This window comes from Lutjanus erythropterus, chromosome 8 (assembly GCF_056507025.1).
Source record: "Lutjanus erythropterus isolate fLutEry1 chromosome 8, fLutEry1.hap2, whole genome shotgun sequence".
Lineage (NCBI taxonomy): Eukaryota > Metazoa > Chordata > Actinopteri > Lutjaniformes > Lutjanidae > Lutjanus > Lutjanus erythropterus.
Genome location: NC_139324.1, coordinates 29,834,068 through 29,857,368, shown reverse-complemented (window position 1 = coordinate 29,857,368; position 23,301 = coordinate 29,834,068). Strand labels below are relative to the sequence as shown.

The window sequence follows — 23,301 nt, the reverse complement described above, 5'->3', positions numbered from 1 at the left end:
ACACTTTATGCTGAATGGTGACTGTTTGAGCCAGATGCCATACTGTTGTAAATAATTCAACAGCTGTACACACTAAGCTTTTATGTAAAAGGACAGCACTACTAGATTTTTCTATGGCAGTAACTAGTGATAATTTCCTTTATTGACTTATATGTTGGTAATTTTTGTTTAATTAATTGTTCAATCTATAAAATGTCAGGTAATAGTTTAAACATGGCAAGTACTATTTTCCAAAGAGATGACTTTAACATGAATGTTTTGCCCAGATGAGTGTTTAAACAATTAGTATTCATTTGATTTTCAAACTTCTCTGCCAATTGACTAATCACGTAATTGACTCATTGTTTCAGGAACACCTAACATAAAAACATAAACTTAGGCTGTACTCCTCCAGGTTGACACTTTTTAAAAAACTGAAATTGTTTGTGCTTGTTTGTGGGAATTTTTGCCAATATATACCAATAAATTAAATCAATGAATTAAAACAGTTTGGATAGTCAATAACATTTACACTCACCTGAACTAAAAGTTGTTTTAAGAGGGAAGCTGGTGCTGGTTGTCTGATCTGACATTTGCGTAAGTAACTATGTTCCCTCTGTCTTTCTGATTATTTCCTTTATTGATTTTTATGTTGGTTATTTTTGTTTAATTAATTGTTTAATCTATGAAATGACAGAAAAATGGGCAACACTATTTCCCAAAGTAATGGCTTGAACAATGTTTTGCCTTGACAGATGCTCAGTATTGTCTGCTTGATTACTGACTTAAACAATTAGTATATTTGATGTTCAAACTTTTCTGCCAATAACTTATCACTTAATTGACTTATTGTTTCAGCAAACAGCCTACAAACATAAACTAAGGCGATGTTCCTCTTGGTTTAGACTTTTTATTTTAAACTTAAATAGCTTGTTTGTGGGATCAGATGTCATCCCAAAGTGGTATGCGAGTGCACTTGGTGGCTGGATTTAGTCACAAGGTGAAGGCATCTCCCCAATGTCAGGTTACATGACCATGAGGGGTTATGGCTGTTCCCATACTACAACTGAAAACTGAAGCAATCTGTAGGTTTTGTCTGCCTCACCTGTTTCCATACAACATAGCTAAGAATCAGAAGATTCCCTTCTTAAATGTCAAGGCATTTATAAGTCTGTTACAAAGTAAAATTGACTCTGAAAAGGGAGTTGTTGACATTGGGAATGGACAATTACAGTTCAAGCACATGACATTTAAAATGGCATTTTATAGATCTAGATATGGATGCATTTGGTTGTGGAGTTGGGAGGCAGGTGTGTGTATGGAGTGTGTGATATCAAAGCTTGTACTGTATTTTTTTCTTTCTTTGGCAGAGTAACTTGATATAGTAGTGACAACATCAAAACCTGTAGCCTTAAGGCAATGGTGCACAGATTGATACAAGAGTAAGACACTGCTCTTTAAGTTCCCTTCACTCTCTAGAGCACAGCTTACTTAGCAGATCCACCCCCAAGAAGCAGAGAAATATCCTAAAATAACCTGCACTTTTCTACCTCTAAAGTGTCCAAAGTGTTGATTTTTCACCAGATGGGGTTCTTATAGGTACTTGAAATCCTTGAAAGAACTTGAGTTTTTTTTAATTCTGTGTTTTCAAGGTTTAAAAAGTGCTTGCATTTTGGATAATGTGTTTGAACCTGCTTGAGATTGTAATTGCATTAGTTTCATAGTAAATTGCTCTCTGACTGAAGAAGTTAGTTTGGTTTTTAGATAAAGAAATGACGTAAATCGGAAAGAGCCTGCTTTTTTTGCACAAAACAAAGACAACTCTGCTCGAGCATTGTTTGCCATTCTACTGATGGAACAGTGAGTGGCAGGCTAACAGACAACAACATGCATCGAGCGTTGGCTTGAAAATGAACTTTTTCAAAGTTATTTGTCTAGTAATTGTTTAAGTGACTGTTACAATGGCTCAGCCAGATTATATGTGGTGCCAAGTCTGCTTACAGATGTGTGATACTGGGGTTGGCTGATATGTCTTATAAATAACCATATTGCTACAATATTGCTGCAGGGTTTTTTCAGGTTTTAAAGTGCCTTTAATTTACAGGACAGAGGGTCAGGGGTGGGCGCAAGTTGAACTCACGGCTGCTGTAATGTAGACAGTAATGTAGAAATTATGCCTAAAAGGGTAAAGTTCAGAAAATTACATCACTTTACTGTAATGAAGCCTTTAAAACCAGGAAAAGACAACATTATGTCATACAAAGATATTCAAAAATCTAAGAAAATATCTAAATCTTATATCTCGATATAGATATAATATTGATATAATGCCCAGCCCTGGATGACACATGGGGAAATATGAAACTTTGTGTTTTCCTTTTGTCACCCTTCTTTAGACTTCTATCAGTAAACCTAATTTTGGTTATTTGTAGAAAAATCTGATTTAATGCTATGAAGAAATGAAATAGGGTCTAATAATTTTGAATACATATGTAAAGCATATAGAAATATATCATTTACCTTGTCATTTAGCTGGACGATGCTGGAAAAGCTTGAAAATGCACCTTAAAATTGCTTGAAAAGTGCCTGAATTTGACTTTGGAAAAGGTGTATGAAGCCTCACTAGAGAAACTACGACTTCTAACAGACCAGCTTACAAACCCATTCAACCTGTTAAAAGGCTTGTTTTCGCCTCAAGAAGAGCCGTTTTTCTGGCATCCAAAGTGCACTCTCCTCTGCATGCACCAGTAACCCTGAACAACGCCAAGCCCTCTTATTTTCAGATGGACATTCACTCCCAGGTGCTCACACATCATTTAAGATTTTCTTTCGTAGCCAGGATAAGCCCGGGAATGCTGAAAAATATTAGTCATGCATAAGAGCTGCACATGTGTTGTGGCGCCTGGGATAAGAAGTAAGACATTGTTGTGTCATACACTGTATGTAAAAAAAAAGATTTGCAGAAGTATCTGTGTGATGTGATGGCACCCACACTTGTAGTCAGTAGCACCCAAAGGTTATAAATTCTAAGCAATGCCTCAAATAAAACCATATGTCCCTCTGCAGAACTGCAAAGTCATACACACCCTCTATGAATCATTACAGAGTACATCTAAAGGGGAATTTATTTTACCAACTTGTGTGGGGTGTGATTTATTTTTTCAATTAAATCCCCTTTGATAGATTATCCATATGGTGCCACCTAACAGAAGCCCTACATTCCTAACGTACGCAGTGACATTGCAGTCGGAGGAATTTTTGTTAAACTATGTCAATAAATTAAAAAAGTTTGGATCTCCAAAATGGTACACGCACCTGAACTAGATGGCTGTTTTAAAAGGGCAGCTGGTGCTGGCTGCCTGACCTGACATTTACTTAAGTTACTACATTCCTTCTGTGTTTCTGCTTCATGGTTCAATGCATGTCAGTGTCCTGAAGGTAAAGGAATTGATTTTTACACTTTTTACTCACTCCAGTTATTACTTTTCTTTACTTAATTTTTTTATGATGATTTTACTGTTACAAATCCTGCAGTAAATGTGGATTATCTTCTACAACACAAAATAACAGTCCTTGGTAACTGGATCGTTTCTGTCAACCTTTGTTTACTCAAGCACTGTCTGTCAAGTGGAATAGGATATAGTCACTGAAGGCTTCATCTTTATTGGAGATGTGTATTCTGGCATGAGTTACCATTGGCTACCGATACAGCAAAGACAAGATTCGGTAGCATGTCAGCTTTTGATTGTGCACTCTTAAGTATAGTTTGAAAGGCTTGACAATAACTTTTTCTCCCCCCCCAAGGAGTATGTGTGCTCCTAAATGAAAAAAAAACATAGGTGCACACAAAGAAATTTAGAAACTGTTCAAGTTCAGAAATGTTCAAGTAACCAGTATAAATTGGTATATTCATATATTATAACATTAGGGATGTCCTGATACAACTTTTTCACTTCCGATACGATACCGATATTGCAGCCTTGAGTATTGGCCGATACCGATATCGATCCGATACGATATCAGCACGAATCATACATACTTTTATTACTTATTTTGTAAGGTGGAATGTTAGAAAAGGCTTGATCAAGTGATGTTACTCAAACAGAGAACATAGTCAGCAACCAGAGTCACCTATGGATAGAAGTGCTGGAGCGGAAAATGGACTGCCACCCTTATAGGTACTTGTGCCACCCCTATATAACATACAATGAATGGTAATAAAATATGATATTACTGGGCTGTAATAATAATACATTAATTATCCTGTATAATGGTAGTGTATACCTTATAATTTCACAGAATCTGCTCGTATAATATATAGCCTATATAGCTGCACGTCAACCTTAATCCCCCTAGGCACCTGATATGGCTAAATAGCCAGCTCTTACATGCTTGTTTAATGGGCAGTTCAAGTGGCCCAAAGAACGATCAGCTCAGGGAAATTTGTCTTAACTGCTCCCAGTGGCCAGTTTGATTTTAGCCTGTTGCACTTTCTTTCACTGTTGTGCACCCTTCTCTCACTTGACACGGTACAGGAAACTCTATTGTGCATTGCAGCTTGTGGGAGTTGGAGTTTTTGAACAATTGGCAAAAGGTTACGGTAGGCTGTAACCCTTACTTGCACACTGTGCTTGTAAATTATTTTTTTCAGTTTGCCCATATTTTTTGGGGTAAATCGAAGTGAAATACTTGTACTGTCAAGTCATGGTTTGTAGTACCCATAAAATAAAACTCCCATTGCCTCTTTAGCTGTGTTATTCACGGTAACCCGCCATCTCTGAAACCTCTCACATATAACTACCTGCCACTGCCACAGGTAATGATAATCATTGTGCTGAACAGAAGTGTGTGTGCGTGTACACTTGTCAGTGGCAGGAAGTTATATATCAGAGGTTTCAGAGATGGTGGGTTACTATAAATAACAGCAAATATGAGGCAAATATGTGCGTGTGTGTATGCATATATGTGTATATACATACATATATGTACATACATATTTTTTTTAAAATATTTCTTGGTTTTGAACTTGACTTACCAGACTGTTCTAGCTGTTCTATTATTTGCCTTCACCCTTGTAGGGATTACTACATTACTGATGATTGTTTTATGAAAAATCTCATTGTTTTAATATTTTGTGAAAGCTCTAATCGTCATCCCTACAAGTTTGTTGCATTGTTAGTGTTGGTATTTGGTCAAACATTTTGTGATATTTGATTTTATCCATATCTCCCAGCCCCCCTTGTTCACCTGCTGAAAGGACTCAACTAGTCTGAGGTGTACAGAATTATAGATGAGGTTTTCCCTTTCCCGTGACTTTGAGAGATCACTTTCCAGCCTGCAAGCCAGAGCTATAGTGGAGGCTGAAAGAAGTGATAAATAAGGTGTTGGAGTGCAGCGTATATCAGTCATATGAATTGTTTAAAAACACTTTGTTAGTATTTTCTTGTGTGAGTGGTCAAATGAGCTAAATTGTCACTCTTGCCAACATCAAGACTAAAATTGTGGTCAGGTAATGTGAAAACACACTCGGGGTGTGTACTAAGCCTTTTACTGGAAAACTTTCAAGAGTCCACCTCCACTAGAAAAATTAGAAATAGCTGAAAAATTGCAGACACCCTGACCAGTGTAGTGTTGAGCAATAAATCAGGACAGAGAGAAATTGAATAGATTTTTAGTTTTAGATGCCAAGCATCATATTTATTGTACATTTATATATATTAGTAAAAAACCTCCATCCATTACAGTGCTAGTTGTGGGACTTTATAGTGCCAAAAAGGTGCATATTAACAGTACTATAATTTTTGATGATCAAGCTTGTTTAATTCAGTAGGACTCACGTTGATCACTGTTTTTCTATTTAAAGTTTGTTCGTGCAGTTATCAGTAGCTTCACTAACATTTGAATGGATCGCAGCACGTTGTTCCATGACCCCTGCCCGTCTGCTCCGAAGCACAGAGTATTGAGTAGGCCGTGCCAATGCAAATCAGACGTCAGGAAGTACATGGCCAGGACTCTGCTTATCCATCTGCCTCCTTAAGCTGGTTTCATAATACCTCACAGGAACCGGAGTTTCCCTGCTTGTGTTTTGTTTTTTCAAGTTCACCAAAGTTCAGAAGTCAGTTGTGCTGCACAGAGGGATTTAATCTGTCAGTCTCAATATTTTATTCTGGTTGTCTACAACAGCCTGTTCAATACACTGAACAACTTTTTAAAAAGCTTGAAGCCAGAAGACCAGAGTGTATTTGTTCAGATGTAGAGCCTAGAGCTTGTCAAGTGAAATGAAGAGTATCTTTGTGTCAATATTAAATGATTATCTTTACATCCTGAGGCAGAAAAGTTATGTTATGATTTCCTGAAACTAGTCCTGGTCACTGTCAGAAATACATTTTTGCAGCATTGTCAATCTGTTATTAGTTTCTCTTCATATGTAGTTGTCCTTGTGCAAGTAGAACAGCTACAGTGATTGTTGCTTTGTTTTAATGCCTCAGTGCTGGTGACAGCTGTGGCTGGAGGCACTATGTTTTCAGGTTGTCCATGACTGTCTTACCCTGTATCTGATTCTTGTGAATGTGATATCTCAAGAAAGCCTTGAGGGAATTTCTTCAAACTTGGCACAGACATCCACTGAACTGATTAGATTTTGGTGGTTAGAGGCTGAGGCAGGAGTAACACATGTGCAAGTCATAAACAAGTCTCGAGCAAGTCCCGAGTTACTGTGGTGAGAATCAAACAAGTCAACTCCCTGCTTTAAGCAAGCCAAGTCATTGCTCAGGTCAAGCAAGTCACAAGTCAAACGAAATTCAACATTTTTTGGCAATAAAAAGCCTCACAAATGAACAACAATGGAGAGTGGTGCTCTGAAATTATAAAATATATCTATAAATTTGAAGAGCTCTAAAGTGAAAAGAGAAATAGGACACAAAATATTTACATCAGTGTTTTAGCCTCCTGTCCTGGCTGCCTTTTAGGTCCCACAATTTCTCCCTGGCCTGTTAACACATCTGTCTAAGGTGCTTCTCATATGACGCTGCATAAAGCCGTTCTCTTCTTACAGCTGCCGTTGACATTGAGTCACTGATCAAGTCAAGTCATTGATAACGTCAAGTCTCAAGTCTTAAATACCAATTCAAAATCAAGTCAAGTCTTTTATTGTTATCTAAGTAAGTCTCAAATTTGTGACTTAAACTATTTAATTTCTCTCAAGGGGAACTGATAAAGGGATGTTCATCTTCTTCTTCTTGTTCTTCTTCAGTCTGACTTAAGTCAATTCAGTCATTCACTCAGAGTGCAACAGTGCAAGTCTAGTACAAACATCTACTCAAGGAAGAACCGAGTAGAATTTAGTGGTCAGAGGTCACTGTGACCTCACAAAACACATTTTAGTACATAACTCAAGAAGCCCTACATGAATAATGACAAAATTTTTACACAAGGAGGAAGCTCATTTGGTAGAGCGCTCACCCCATGTACTGAGGCAGTCAGTCCTCTGCAGCAGCCCCAGTTCAATTCCAGCCTGTGACTCTTTGCTGTTTGTCATCCCCTCTCTCTCTATCTCCTTTCTTTACTTTATGTGGCTGTACTCTACAGTACTAAAACTCTCCCAAATGTAAAAAAAATGAATATCTAATAGGATCAAATCATGAATTGATCACATTTTATATGCAAAAACCAGCAAGTGATAACAGCATGTTTCTCACTGCAGTCATACATGTCAATACAGTGATGACTTCTATTCTGCCAAAAAATACACGTGATAGTTTTTATTAAATACTTTTAAAGTCTTCACTATACATACATTTTTAAATGTCTTCAAAGTGTTCACTACATATATTATCTGACACTGGACAGACATGGTTGTAAACTGCAAAATACTTGGTTGACTGGTTGATGAGAACATTAGTGTAGTCATACCACAGGTGTTTGGTTATGCTTTAAATTAGGTTAGATGAAGCTGGACAGGCAGCATGCTCTCAGTTTGAGGGCTGAGGTTGATGTTTTACAGCAGCATGTTTCATATGGGAATTGAATATCTATCTATTGCTGTCATTGTGGGTTCATATTAAGATATTTGGGCTTTTTGGTGAACAGTTTATTGATACTTTTAATGGTAATTAATATCATATATTTTATGTAAGGCAAGTAAGTTGATCTGTTCTTGCAGTAGGTCTCATAGTTGTCAAAGAAATCATAACGCAGCTTACAATATTGACCAGGCAAGGCAACGGATCTACCCCTTTCTTCTTTGTTTGTTTAATGTTTGTTCAGTATACCCAAATGCTGATAGTCTTGTCAAGCTTCATATCAGCCTTTAAAATCCAAAATAAGCCAGATTTGAAATTTAACTGGAACGGTCTTGCCAGAATTTCCATTTTATCCTCCATGTTTGCTTTGTTCTTTATGTTTCAGATTGCAGTTGCTTAACATGATGAAGTACAGTCACATTGCTGAAATATTTCTACTATCATTGGGAGTACTACCCGTATAAAAACCATTGAATAACAACCTGATATTTGAAACAGGATCACAGGTTTTGGGAGTGATAAGAAAAAAAGTTTAACTCGCTGCCAACACATGAGCACAACTAGATGTGAACAAAACTGAAATGGATAATTGGTCATATCAACGATCTTTATTCCTCACACAGTCACTGACTCATGCACATGACAGTAAATGTCGAAGCCATCATTCTTTTATTTCTCAATTCGTCACAACAAACCTACAAAATTGTCCTTTTTATGAAGACGCAGTCGACTAAGCTGAATTCATACATGTCATAGCTTTGTGATTTATTATTTTTCCGGGGGCAGTTCATTTCTTACTGTAATCAGTCTTAATAGAAGGTGCTGAGTGAGCTCAGTTATTCACCTCAGAGACACTTTACATCATGAGGGCCAGAGCACTGCCAATAGCGCAAGATTTGTTGTGCTAATTTTCAATTTCAATTTGTCCTATTCAGATGATTCTCTCCATGTCTTGCATGATATAAAATCCAAATATGATCAATTGAAAGCCATCTGATATGTGGGAAAATGTACTGCTGCAGTATTGATGAAACACGTTTTTAACTTAATTGTTAAATGAGGTTCAATAATTAATTTCCCAAGCCATGATCAAATTCTTTTCATCAACTTTGTCAATTAGTTTAGTGCATAAAATCTTTGTCTTTTGCCCCATCTGTTACACAATGAATGAGTTTATTGCACTTCTCTAGAGATGCACAGAGCATTATGTTATAATTCCTTCTTGGGAAGCATTGCCGCTGTCCTTGTTGTCTTTGCATTGTAATTGCATGCAGAAAAGGCATTAGGGTGTTAAATGTATTCGTCTTACAGTGTGTGACAAGATGTAGCAAGTCTGTCTAGCACAAACTCTGATTCTATTTAAGGGATTTACATGCAATCAGAATAATTTATGTCCTGCTCTGTCACAACATATTAGCGGCGGTGGTGACATGCTGGAAACAGCTGACGAGACTTCAGCTGAGCCTCTCTGCTCCCCATTAGCTGAGGTATTGTTGTGAGGAAATGGAGTAGAGGGTGAATGATTGTTGTAGGAAGCTGTTCATGGAAAGTTAGTCCTGTGTTTTCACTGCTGCACAGTGCAAACATGGACTGTGTGGTCTGCAGTCATCTTCTCCATGTCCTCTTTGAGTAAACATATCTTGCAAGATAAAGTGCAGCTCAGGGAGTATACATACTTGCACTGTGCAGCATTAGTCTGTGTTTTGTGTTGCACAGACTGTAAAATGACTGTTTCCTGCCTTTACGCAGAGGCAAGCCCTGCCCTGTGGATACACATGCTCAGATAGGCCTCGGGTTGTTGCAACATTTATCGGGGTGAGGTTCAAGGTGTGAGGTAGGCATGGGTGCAGCTTCCGAATGATTTACTTTGAATGTCCACTTTGTTAAGAAGGAGGAAGAGGAGATACTGTCAGACTATTGTCTTCACTCCACATAGAGCCGTGCTTCTCACCTGCTTAATCCTATATCAACAGAAGGACAGGTATGTGTCTATTTAAAGGAGACTACATCATTCTCTGTAGCTTACTCAGGGTAATGATTGATAGAGTGATTGTGTGTGCATGTGAGACTGTTTCTGCTCTGGAGAAGGAGACATTCCTTAGCCGCTGGGTGTGTCAATATGAGCGAAGCATTTTCAGCAGTCGAGAGCAGCAGAAAGTGAAACATCTAGGGATCTAATAATAACTTTTTGTGTTTTTGCTGCTGGCAAGTCCATCACACGCTTACAGAGAATACATCATCCTCCTCAAAAGAATTTTCCACGTGTGGCACCTACAGTACAAAGAAGTCACAGTATGCGGATACTAAACAGTGTACAGTCTGAGGTTAAGGTTAATCTGTTACATTCTGTATGTACAGGACCATTTGTGTTGCACACATTCTCAAATCAGCTCAGAGCAATTACTTTGTCAGGGCTTCAGTCAGCACTTCCTAACCACGTGTTCAGCCTAATAGTGTGTGCAGTAGAGGATTTCAGAAATTGTTTCAGAATTCAGTGACTTGCTGTGTGGTGTTGTGAATGTTTTTTGAGCTGATGAAAAAAATGTTTTCCTACCACAGGCTTTAATTCTTGGGATTTACTAAGACTAAAATATGCTTTTGTTCATCTTGGTGAATTCTGATGAATTATACTTGACCACAAATGTTAGTTTTATCCACCGAAGTCAATAACAGTGTTTGAAAGAACCAATTAAGCATTGTGAGTCTTTTGGGATGTATTTGCAGCTGCTAAAAGATTAGTAATGGAACTTTATTTCTCCCCCCAAACATTTCACATGCTAATGCTGCTGGGTCACTTTAGATATTAGCAACCACGTGCCACAGAGGCCCAAGAGCTTTTGGGTTTTCATTAAAAATACACAAGATGAGTTCACTGATCATTCCCTCTTGCACAAAATGAAGTTAATCATTGAATATTTAATTTAGTCTTTGCTTTGGATGAAAAGCTGCACAATGTCAGTCCCCGTGTCTCATGGTTGCCCTCTTCTAGTTTGCCAGAGCAGGGCTCAAAAATAAGGGTGCCTGCTTGCCTGGGGCAAGTAAAATCTAGCAACATCATTTAGCAACTCACTTGCCAAGGCAGTTGGCCAGACAAGTGAGGGAAAAATACTAATTATTTTGATAACTGATTAATCATTAAACTAATTTTTTATGCAATTTTTCATGCAATTTTTCATGCAAACATGGCTGAAAATACTGTTTTCAGCCTCTCAAATATAGAGATGTCTTGCTTTTCTCTGTTAATTATATTAAACTGAATATCTTTGGATTTAGAATAGCAAAATAAGATATTTAAAGACATATCCTTGGATATTCTCACTATTTTCTAACATTTCATAGACATTGCAGCCCAAAATTATACATGACAATCACTGTAGGTCTATGATGTTATTTGATATTCGCTAATAAATAAAACAATTCTTACTTGCCTGACCGGACAAGTGGGGAAAAAAACATTAATGATGAACCCTGCGCAGTCAATCCAGTGTAGATGTCGGCTGTATAACAAGCATGCACTTTGTTTGACCACTTCATGGTTCGTTCAGACGTCCTGGTGGATAAATGCTGGAGGCTTAGAGGTTTAATGGGATGTTAAGCTTGATACACGATGAAATATTTATTAGCTCACTGCACCCAATGTAGCTCTTACGAGAAGGTATTTTGTGATTTCACCTCATGCCAAAAGATGGCCAGGTTTAGTTCTATATGTGGAACTCAAAAAGAGTGTTTTAAGACGACAGTAAAGAACTGTTATTTATCATTTCTTTTGTGCAGTAGATAACAGAGATGCAGCCTGTTCTCGGCTCCTATTAAGCAGCTCTCAGCTCTGTTTGTGCTGTAGATTTCCCAGCCCTTTTTAGCTCAGCGAGTCAGAGCAATCAGCACACGAACCGCTGCTTCCCCAAGACTCCCTGCAATTGAAATTCAGGCTAATGTATAATTATTTTTCAGCTCATCTCCATTTGTCTGTGTTGAATGTCTGTGACCTGGTGTCACTCGGCCTCCTGAAGACAAATATTCCTCCTGCTGACTGGCAGACAATGGATCTTTTGACTTACAGGAACACCAAATGTGTTCAGGTGATGGCAGTCAATCTCTTTTTGAAGTAAAAGTGAGAAATAAAGGAATACATCAGGCAGTGAATTAATGTAATGTATGGTATTTCTGAAAATGAAGGGAAATCTTTGTCATAGTATTGCGTCTTTGAATAAAAAATAAATAAATAAATCGCAGGTCAGACTAAAACATAAACTAAAACAAATAAGTCTTAATAAATTACTGATTTAAGTGTAATATAGGGATGTTAATGATAAATGATTACTAGATTAATCATCATGAAGAACTTAACCAATAAAAAAATTTATAAACTGATATTGTCTCTGGAGCTCACAGGTTTTCTCCTGATTTCTCCTGCCGTGTTACTCTAGAAATGGTAATAATTGCACCCATGAAGATGAGATGTTGAGTAAAGACAGACAAGCTGTTTTGAGAATTAATGTCTCACATAACTAATGTGCTTCTAGAATTGTTTAAAGGACCAGTGTGTAGGATTAAGTGGCATCTAGCAGTTAATTTGCAAATTACAAATACTGTGTCTTACTCTCTCTTTTTAAATGTGTAGGAGAATCTATGGAGGCTACGAAACTCGCAAAATGCAACAGGCTGTGTCTAGAGCCAGTGTTTGATATGTCGTTTCTGGGCTACCGTGGAAGACTACCCCTGCCCTCTGTAGATATAAATGTTTTTTTTTTTTTTCTAAGACTCTTCTGCCTGGCCCCATGCAACTCTACAGATTAGCTACTATAGATCAAGCACAGTACTTTTCACTTTGTGTTCTCTGTATAGCTAATGTCACTTTTAACAATTTTTTAGACTTAGTTGCCTTATTTTTTAAAAAGCATATTTTCAGCTTTCAGTCACAGTTTGGTTAGGTTCAGGCACAGAAACTCCTTGGGTAGGTTTAGACACAACAATTACTTGTGTAGGTTTAAGCCCAAAAACTTGACAAAGCGATACTGATACTAGCATCAGGCACTGGTCCAATACTGTGCTCATGTGCTCCTACTCATACTACTTGAGAAGGTATTCTGTTTAAGTCTGAGCTATGAAATGGACTATAATTTTGTATTGAAATTAAATGTTCTATCACGAGAACGTGTTGACAGTGCAACAAGTACTCACCAGTTGCAGGGCAGCAGGGAGGGACGAGGTGGAACAGTCTTAGGGAAACATAATGCATTATAAACACTCATTCAACAAACAAAAACATTTCAATTCTTATTTTCATGTGATTATACACTAATGAAAACAAAACACATGAATATTGCCATGTTCTGCCTATGAATCCGCATAAATCTCACACACTGGACCTTTAAATAAAATCTAAAATGAGAAAAAGTGCATTTAGTATCATTTTATAAAGTCAGGTTGATCCATTATTGATTGTTATTGTGTTCAACTTTTGGTTAATTATGCACAAAAAATTTAACCCTGCAAGATATTTCTAAAATTCAGATACATGAACACTCCCATTAAAGAGCCTGAACTCTCACCACATTGTCAATCCAAATACTCTCCTCTGACCAGAAAAGAAAACAGTTCTTTTGAATGCAGAATCATGAATCACGAAGACTCTGAAATATGCAGTCTTGACTCAAAATATGCCCTGAGAGAAATGTGCTTACTGTTAAGACCGTTGTTACAATAATAATCGTGTTATTGTGGTGGATGTAAACCTGTTCTCTGCTTTAACCTGATTTCTCCCAGTAACCTGGTTTCCTGAGTGAGTGTGTGTGTGTGTGTGTGTGTGTGTGTGTGTGTGTGTGTGTGTGTGTGTGTGTGTGTGTGTGTGTGTGTGTGTAAACGTAGCCTGTGCAATGGCTGACAATATATTTGCCACTGCAGTGCTCCTTGGGGAAGGTGACACAAGGCACAGGTGGCTTTCAGGCAGATCAGAGAACTGATGAATTCATGTCTGTAGATGAAATTGATGCAGTAAGGCAGTATTTGAATCTGGGACAGTAGATCTGTCTAAACTATCTTTAAGCAGCATTCCCTTTAGAAGATTTGACACTAACAGAATTAGTCAGATTTTAAAACTTGTTGCGCTGTATCTTCCATGTCCTTTTCCTTCCTTCCATAAAACACATTTAATGGAGAGTCATGGAAAGAGGGGTTGTGTAAGAAGCTCAGAGGAGTGGCCGGAGTTTGAGGTCAGTAGATCAGATCACGTGATCTGACGAGTCAGGGTGGGGTCAGACTAAGACTTCTCTTGGCAGGCTTGGAGACATTGAGGATTATGATACTTTAAAGGGGAGATTTACCTTTGACTAGAAAGAGTGTCTGGTAAAAGAGATCATTATTAGTTCATGCTGACTGGCTGAACAACTCTGTGTTAGTGAAAGAAATGCTGTTAAAAATAACCATGTTTATTTTGTCATTAGCTGTGCTCAAAGATTTTGTCATGCTGTCGTCTGCAGAGTGTTTATTTTCTGCTTAGTCAGGGGAAATAACCATAATAGTAATAATTAGACACTGGATTGCCTCTTTGTTGCCTCCAGGATGAGGTCATCTTAACTCTGTGGGAACTACGCAGTACGGTCCTTAGGCATTAACCTAATGACAGCCTTGACATCTGCACAGACTGGGCTCGCCTCCTTAGCTCCTCACCTACTTCTCAGCTTTGCTCTTCAAACTGTTTGAGAGAAGTTTTTTTCACCGCCAGGCAGTTCAGCGAGGTTATTTTTCCCCTCAGCATTTGGAGGGAAACACAAGGAGAAATGTTGAAGAACCAGTCAGCCGTGTGCCTATAGGACTGTGGTAGGTTGGCAGCAGCATCGTTGTCTTCACTCCTCCTAACAAAAAGCTGCTGAGAAACTCCAGAGAGAGCTAAGCAGAGTGAAATCATTCTGGACCAGATAAAATGGGGAATTTCAGAGGTAGGCTCAGATACACATCACATTTTTTCTTTGCTTAATGGTGCCTTCAATAGGGTTTGCTTTCCCTTTTGTATGTTGTTTTTTCTGTGGTCCTATTTCCTACGATCTGCTTAGTGTGCAGTTTCCTACAGTTAGGTTTAGACTGCTGAGAAATATTCATTTGGACAGATTATATACACAGATTGTGGTCAAGGCGTGAGGAATTTTCTTCTTTTCATGGGCTAGTAAGTCTTTTTTATGGAAGGTGTGTTTTATCAAATAATGAAAGTTAACAGAAAGGCACAATAAGACCTATTTCATAGTTGAGCTCTAGTGATTTAAAGCTGCTACAAGGAATTTTTAACTTGTTATAAAACAGTTGCAGTTCAATACTGATTCCTCTATATGACCAACCAGATTGTTTTTTTATAGGCTAAGTTATTCTTAATGTCTGCCACTAGGTTGGATTCTACATGAAATCAGTTGAAACAAGCCTGCTTTTACATTTTACCAGGCAAAGTCACAGTGAGTAGTAGGTTAGACAGTAAAAATGACCCAGGAGGAGATTTTTATGTAGATAATTATATTTTTGATGTTATAGTTTGTGGTTATCACGGTATTAACACTACCAGTCCAAAAATCAACGTCCAACATCAACAAAATATCAAAGTTCCTTGTAGTAGCTTTAAATAACAATCAGGTCAACTCAGCTTTATTTATATATCACATTTCAAACACACATGCAGCCCAGAGTGCTTCTCATAACAAAATTAAAACAACGTAGAGAGCAAACAAATAAAAAACAAACAAAAATTGCAAGAATAAAAACAGTAAAAATGATAAATAAAAGTCAGTATAATGGAGTAAGAGAAACACCAAGGATAAAAATAATGTAAAAACTTATAAGACTAAGGTTATAGCATTACTCCCAAATAAAAATTAAAAGCCAGATTGAGATAGGCCTTTACTTTCCTTTTAAAAATACGGAGAGAGCTTGTCATCGTAATGTCTAGAAGCAGTGAGTTCCACAGTAAAGCAGAAGACACTCTGACCATAACAGTCCATAGAATCTGTAGCTGCACACTTCTCTTTGTCCATCTTTGAGAAGATACTGAGAGAGAAAGGGAAGGAATTTGTCCACCCTGACCGGGTTGGCAACTTCTGTCAGATTCAAAATTTGCTCTCAGGCAGGCCTGTCTGTGTTGTTCTCCTCTGTGTTTGTGCAGAAGTCAGAGAGGAGGAGCTTTTTCAAATTCAAACAGCTTTCCCCGTTTCCTGTTGCTGTGTTTTCTGGGAATCAAGTGCCATGTCCTTGATTCAGAGGCTGCAGTGGAGGTGGGTGGGAGTCAGGCCAAACATGTTGCAACACTGTGAATGAGCAGGGAAGGAATTTGGGAGACTGACAGGGGGATACACGGAATATCCTGTGCAGACTAATATACTTGGTAGTAGTAGAATCTAAGCTGTCATTTAACGCTAGGGTGGGCAAATGGTCTTGGTGACAGACTCTGAGAATATCTCTGGATCACGTTTCAGTAAAATGTTTGGGGGACCTCCCAAGTACCCCCTGCCCCCCCCCAAACTGCCTCATCCCTGGCCAAAAACTGTAATGTTCTCATTGTAAACAACCCAACCAGCTCACACAAACTGGCTGTCAGCCTGAGCTAAACGATTCCTTACTTGTGTGTGTGTGTGTGTGTCTGTGTGTGTGTGTGTGTGTGTGTGTGTGTGTGTGTGTGTGTGTGTGTGTGTGTGTGTGTGTGTGTGCAGACAAATTCAAGTCAGGGAGTGAGTTTACATGACAGTATATGACCCTTTAACCCTTTTAAAATGAAGTGTCGGCACAAAATTGACTCATTCAGTAAAGCTACTGTACGTCAGGCCCTCCAGTCATTCTCATGCAGCCATTATGGATTAGAATACTGTAATAGAGATTTTCATGGAGAGAGTATTCACTTGCTAGAGGCAAGGCTATTTTGTAAATTACCATGTGGTTATTTCATGGTGATTTCAGCTGCTAATATCCCTCCATATATGCACATGTAAAGATGTCATCTCACCACAACATGCGTCACCTAGACTGCATGGTTTAGTAAATCATGCAAGTCACAATAGATGTGTAGAAACCAGTGAGTGGAATATGTCTTTATATTCGTATCTTGGAGATGACAGCGGCAGTGGATCTCCAAGGCAGTAAAAGTCACAGTAAAATCCCTGTTTCCCTAAAGTCGCATACCTCCTGTGTTATTAGACCACCTTGCTTTTGTCTGCTGCTGCAGCCCTGTGCTGTGAGGCAGCCATCGCAGTCTCTAGCTGCCCTGTCTGGCTCAACAGGCTCCTTCTAGTAAATATGGATCCACCTTGAGCAGCGTTCCCCTGACACTCTCCCTGTCAACAGATATAATGAGACCATAACTATTCGTTCTACTTTCTCATTTCAATCCCAGACGAGAGGCCAGAGAGAGCGAAGGAGACGGGAACACCTTATCTCTTCCGTCGGGCTGCTGACTTGTTTTTTGTTTTATTTTTTTTCAAAGGCCTGCCCTCGCTCATCTCCTTCAACCTTTCCACTGCATCTCTTGCACAAATGATTGTATTCACCTGTGTGCATGCTAAGGTTGGGTTACAAACTCTGTACTTTTAAGGGTACCAACCAAATAACATTGGGGCTACTGAGTACAGATTCACATTAAATATATCTGTGTCAAATTTTGGCATAGTTGAGAACGATATCTGGGTGGCAGAGCAGAGTATAACGTTTCAGAGAAGGAGAAAAAGCGAGACTTGCTTACCATCCCACTTTTATGGCATGGACTGAATTGCTTCAATACTATTGAGTATTGAAAAACACCTTTAAAGTGAGTCAGTAATGTGTAATGTCATTTTCTTTTTGTTAAAATGGTACCATATCAAAGCCATGGTACTGGTGCCAGTATAGGACGTTTTTCAATGATACTCAGTTCTAAACACCCAACTCACAAACTCACAGTAGTGAGGGCCATAGCGAGCCGAAAGTGGTCACAAGTGTGGTTCCCTGATGCAGACAACACTTAACCTGACACGCTAGATGCCACACAAAGCCATCTGGGAAGTCGTCCTTAGAAACTGTTTGGAAAAGGGCAGACGCTATCAAAATAACACTTAGCAGATGATTGGATGAACCATCTGTCTGTCACGTCTAACATGGGCTAACTTCAGTCAATCAGAGCAAACTCTCGCCGAAGCTGGATGGGAGAAGAGTGAAAACATCTTTTCTATCAAGAAAAGTCTTCAGTGCCATTCTTTGTTCTTTGAATGAAGAAATAATCTCCAGTTCTGATATAAATGATGCTATTGCAGTCTCTAAGCTAACTTTTTCAGGAGCTGCCATTGTTTGTTTGAGGCAAGTCACTTCCATAGATGCTTGCTGTTGTCACACCTAAAACCACAACTGTAGCTGTCAGTAGTCCCTCCTAGGATGCTAGTGGCTGCACCACTTTTAGTGCAGACACAAACAGATTACATGAAGCCTGGCAGATTGGATTCTCATGTCATCTCATGATGGATCACGTTTCGCTAAAATGTCTGGGGGACCTCCCAAGTACCCCCAGTCCCCCCCAAACTGCCTCATCCCTGGCTCAACTGTAAAGCATGGTGACATAAACGTATGAGCCAAAGCCCCACGCACTGTCTCTGTATGTAGGTTTTTGGTGAAAACACCAATGTGACAGGGAGGATATCACATGTGCTTCCTCTGACTCTTAAACAACAGGGTTAAATTCTCCGATGACAGACTGACTGAACAGCTGTATGTTGTGGGGAGGAGAGAAGGAGGTTGGGAGATTTTTTTTTGTGGTGTGTAAGATGTTCTAGATAAAAACCAGAATGTTTTAGATGAATAACAATGTTGGAATTGAGAAGTTTAGACGTATTTTATACAACTTAAATGACATTTTTGATATAATAGAGACCGAAAAGTTACAAAATAGGTATCGTTGGGTGCTGTGACCAAATTCCAGGCAGCAGTACTATATTGGTCCAAATGTGAACGGCACCATAGAGCACACATCCTTAGTATTTTAGGGCAGCTTTTGCATCTCCAGAATTGTTGTGTTCCTACACTAGAATTATTGGCTGTTCTGTTTGTTTTGTATTTTTTTTATGTGTCTGTATTACATACACAAATCATTATTTAACTTGTGTGTTGTCTCAAGGCCATATGGCTTTGATTTGCACTGTCACAGACGTGAAACATTGACAGCCTTTTTCTCTTTGAGCCATATGGCGTGTGTGGGTGTGCGTTTGTGTATTGCTGGTGGTGGCGGCGTGTGACCATTGATAGTCACTCCTCGTCACTCGCCTGTGTGTATCGGGGAGTGGTTGACTCAAAGAGTGTAGTGTGTTTGCACATGCATGCACACAGTCTGGTATGTGTGTTCAAGACTGTGGGTTGTTGTTGTTTTTTTTGTTTTGTTTTTTCAGAAGAGTGCCTGTGGTGACCAGATCATGTTGTGTGTGTGTTCGTGTGTGTGTGTCTTCACAGGAGGAATGCCAGCTCCTGAGCAGAGCCCAGTGACGGAGGAGGGGCTTCTGCTGACCATCCGCGACAGTTCAACTGGCCGCAACATGGAGGCTGACAACACCGCCAACAACATCCTGGCCTCCGTCAAAGAACAGGTAGTGTGTTTATTTCTTTCATTCTTCACTCAGAGCCCACTGATACATGGTGATTTTGTCATACTATGGGGCTGTTGGATCTTTTATGAATCATTTAAGTACAGTGACATTTATAGAAACTGGTGACTCACACATTCTACTAAGAAGAAATTCACTTGGCAACATACGTGGAAATTATTTTTCTGTGAATTTGTGCCACACACCCTGTTGTCACTGTAATCATTTAACTTATTTCTGTGGTACAGAGCTCAACACAGAAAGTTGTTATTTCTATGTGTTTGGGATAGAGATGTACCAATCCACTTTTTTCCAGTTTCTGACCTGATTCACGTATCTGAATTTGGATATAACAATACTATACCAATATCAGGGCTCTTCATTTCTTGATGTTTGTTATTGTTATTGTTATTATTGTGAGGCTGAAACTGAGCTTCAGTTTGGAAAGCTTGTGCAATTTGTGTAATTTAACTTGCGTAATGGTGTCCTCCAACCATTGTGGTGTGCTGTAGGATTCTGGCTTTTGACATTCACATGTGCAGCTGGTAGGTTGAGAGATGACCCTCATTTGCATAATTTCCCTTAATGTATTGCTGAGAGTTTTCTGTTATCTTCCCCAAAAGCAAGTTTATTATGCGTTTGTGATGTGACTGTTCAGAACATGGTAGTTTATGTTAGTAATTGTCATTTATGTGCTGGTTTGTTGTTAAACCATGAGTGAGGTGGCTAGCTAATTTCTTCACTTCCATTTTTTAAACTTGCTTCTCTTCTATTACAAGCAAATGCAGATTTGAAGTGACAAGCGCTATTCAGCTCTTAATTTACACTGCTTAGGCTAGGGTTTACAAATAGAAAACATGTGGCACTATGTAATTATGATCAAAATGCTAATCAGTGTCACAAGTATGATACCCAGTGGAATGCTTTACGTCATCATCAGGCCCTGATACCATGGATGGATCGTATTGGCCCCATCTCTAGATTGGGACGATTAAAAAAAAAAAAAAAAGAGAGAGAGCTTTTTTGTTTGTTGGAGAGCTGTGGTTGGAGTGCACTTTGTTTCTTTCTCTTTTTGTCTTGTGGAAATATTGAAGTGGAATAAGCTTGATGAGGAGCTATTGGTTGTTCATTGCCCGCAGTCATGGCCTGGCTTGCATGAATGGACAACCAGGAAGATCATCTCTAGCAGGGCTTGTGAGCCTGTGGAGGGACATGCCCTCTGACTCACTCCATCTATGCCTGTCTCTGTGTGTGATTCATCCACACTCCCTTCTGCCACACACACACATACTCTCCTTTCCTCTTTGGCTTCTCTCCAGCTCTCCATATTCCCGGGAATCCAGCACAGAGCAAACTGGGCTAAAGAGATTTTGCTCATTATTAATGATGTTAATTCCCTTCTGTGACATCTCACATACCTTCTCTGTCCCTGAGTGACACTTAAGTTGAAGAAATGAATGAAATGTGTTCTCTGGTATTTATTAACGAATGACTCACGGAAGGCTTACTGCAGGAAAGTGTGTATTGTTTACACGAGTAATGAGGGAAGGAAGGAGGGAGCACCTGTCGATGTCACTTCCTTCCCTAGAGTATTCCTCAGTGGCTCGTCCGGTTAGAGCAGATATCCATGCAGGCAAGCAGGAAGAGCAAGTAGCCTGCCTGAGCCGTAGCTTTTAGAGCGACTGGCTGACTGGAGACATGCCTCTGAGGGGATTCCTGCTAAAGAGTAGAGACTGTAAAATGATCGTTCTCCTCAGTATTTAACAGAGAGGCAAATCAGAGGGTGAGTGAGAGTGAAAAGATGGAGGAGGTCAGAGACTGGGCTTGTTGTGTGAGTGTGTTTTTTCCCCTCTGCGCTTTTGCGTGAGGCTTTCCTGTGATTGTTAAGAGGCAGACCTTCGAGGGATCTCGCTGTTGATGTAAACATGCAAGTCTGCTGTGCTGTAGCTGTGGTCGCAGTTAGGGCTGGGGTTTAAGATGACTGGGTGTTTGGTAAGTGTTTACTCTATGACTCTACTATCTTTTATTTTTTATGCCTTTTTCTCTGCATTTTCATTGGAGGGTTTGCCTTTCTTCACTTGTCTTGTTCACTCCTTCATTTTTTTCTCTTTCCAAACTTTGGTTGCTGTCACTGCTGTAGTTACAGCTGCACTGGCTTTGCCCACATGCCCAAACAAGGACATTTTCACCAACATATGATTGCATTCTCCTTGTGTGTTCATTTGCTTGGATTTATGTCTTCCCTCTTTCTTCCCCACTGACTACTAACAAGCCTCAGTCTTTTTGCCATTAATTCGAGGATTTGGTGCTGTCGTGCTGCAGCTCCTGCTTATTAGAGTCCTGTCTGTGCGCTGTGCCTTTAATAGCACTGATCCGCCATCTGGATGTCACATCCATAATGGTTTATTACAGACCCCATTTAAGTGTTTAAATGTCAATGTTTTTCTTTCTGCACGTTCCAGCATGCTTTGAAGAATCACACATGCTATTTTTCGAGCTTGATTCAGCCACATAACCTAGAACTGTGTTGTAATTCAGAATTAACTTTACAAATTTCCCCTCTTCAATATTTATTATCTTATTAAATTTTAATTTAACCGAAGGGGTTGTTTCGAGGATTATCTAAGACCTACTTTTTTATCTGTTTCATCTTAAGTGTAATTGAAGCAGTGGGAGGCTGTGGCACTCATCCAGACAGCTAGTCCTTTCTGTGGATTCAGCATTCCTGGCACTCTAGTGTGTCTTTTCAGTGTAGTTTACTTTTTTTTTTTTTAATTCCAAAGACTGCAGATGTTTTTTAATATTTCTTTAAATATTTGAAATAATAATACTAATACTCAGCAATTCCTTATGAGAATCATCAAGCAAAATACCATTTGCAGCACATACGTTGTGTGGTGTGTAGCACATTGTGCTTATTACTGTTATTTAGAGCTGTAATTAATCTCTGACTATTTTGATAATTGATGAGTAATTTTTTAAGAAAAAAAAAAGAAATTTCAGCTTCTAATATGTGAATATTTTTTGGTTTCTTTACATCTTTTGACAGTAAACTGAATATCTTTGGGTTGTGGACAAAACAAGACATTTAAGGGCATCACCTTGAGCTTTGAGACACACTGATCTACACTTTCTCATTTTTCTGACATTTTATGGAACAGACGACAAATTGATGAATCTAGAAAATAATGGTTAGACTAATCGACAGTGAAAATTATTGTTTGTTGCAGCCCTACAGTTATCATTTTCTTATTAAATTTCAGACATGTCAGTGCAGTACAATCACCAGCTCTTTTGCATTTTATCACCATTTTTCTCATCTCTTTGTGTTACTGAAAGCATGATCTGAGCCAAGAGAGGACCCTGTTAATCTCATTAATGATGTTAAAAGTGTTTTCTTTGACTGTCTGTAAAAACCGAAAATGATAAGCTATATGTCTTTACGGGGTACTTCTTTGTTGAAAGTATAATTGATTTGATGGCTTCTGACATGAATGTCTGTCAGTGCTTCACTGGATGTCAGATGCTGCCACAATATAGAAACACAACAGTGGTATGTTATAAAACACTAAATGTCTGTATTTTCACAGTTATTAGTATTATTGTGGTATTGTTCAAATGTGCAAATTTGTTCAAGTGTGGGAAACTCCTCAAGCCAGATACTACTGTATCTAACATGGAGATTTTTCATTTTAGTCAAGCTTGTACCCAGTTTGCTTTACAAGACGTTC

The 23,301-nt window shown here is 38.9% G+C and overlaps 1 protein-coding gene across 11 annotated transcripts in view; it reads left to right on the top strand.

Annotated features, from left to right (window-relative positions):
• pkp4 (plakophilin 4) overlaps positions 1-23,301 on the top strand; it is a 123,989-nt gene that overhangs the window by 5,916 nt on the left and 94,772 nt on the right. For 4 of the 11 annotated variants that reach the window (XM_084725232.1, XM_084725231.1, XM_084725227.1 and 1 more), the window contains exons 1-2: positions 14,812-14,938; positions 19,440-19,573. In XM_084725232.1, coding sequence (XP_084581358.1) covers positions 14,923-14,938; positions 19,440-19,573 — 150 coding nt within the window. In that variant the 5' untranslated portion in view covers positions 14,812-14,922. Of the gene's footprint in view, positions 1-9,872; positions 9,982-14,810; positions 14,939-19,439; positions 19,574-21,386; positions 21,563-23,301 lie in introns of those variants that run through there. The other 7 variants (XM_084725238.1, XM_084725233.1, XM_084725236.1 and 4 more) reach the window with 5 other exon arrangements.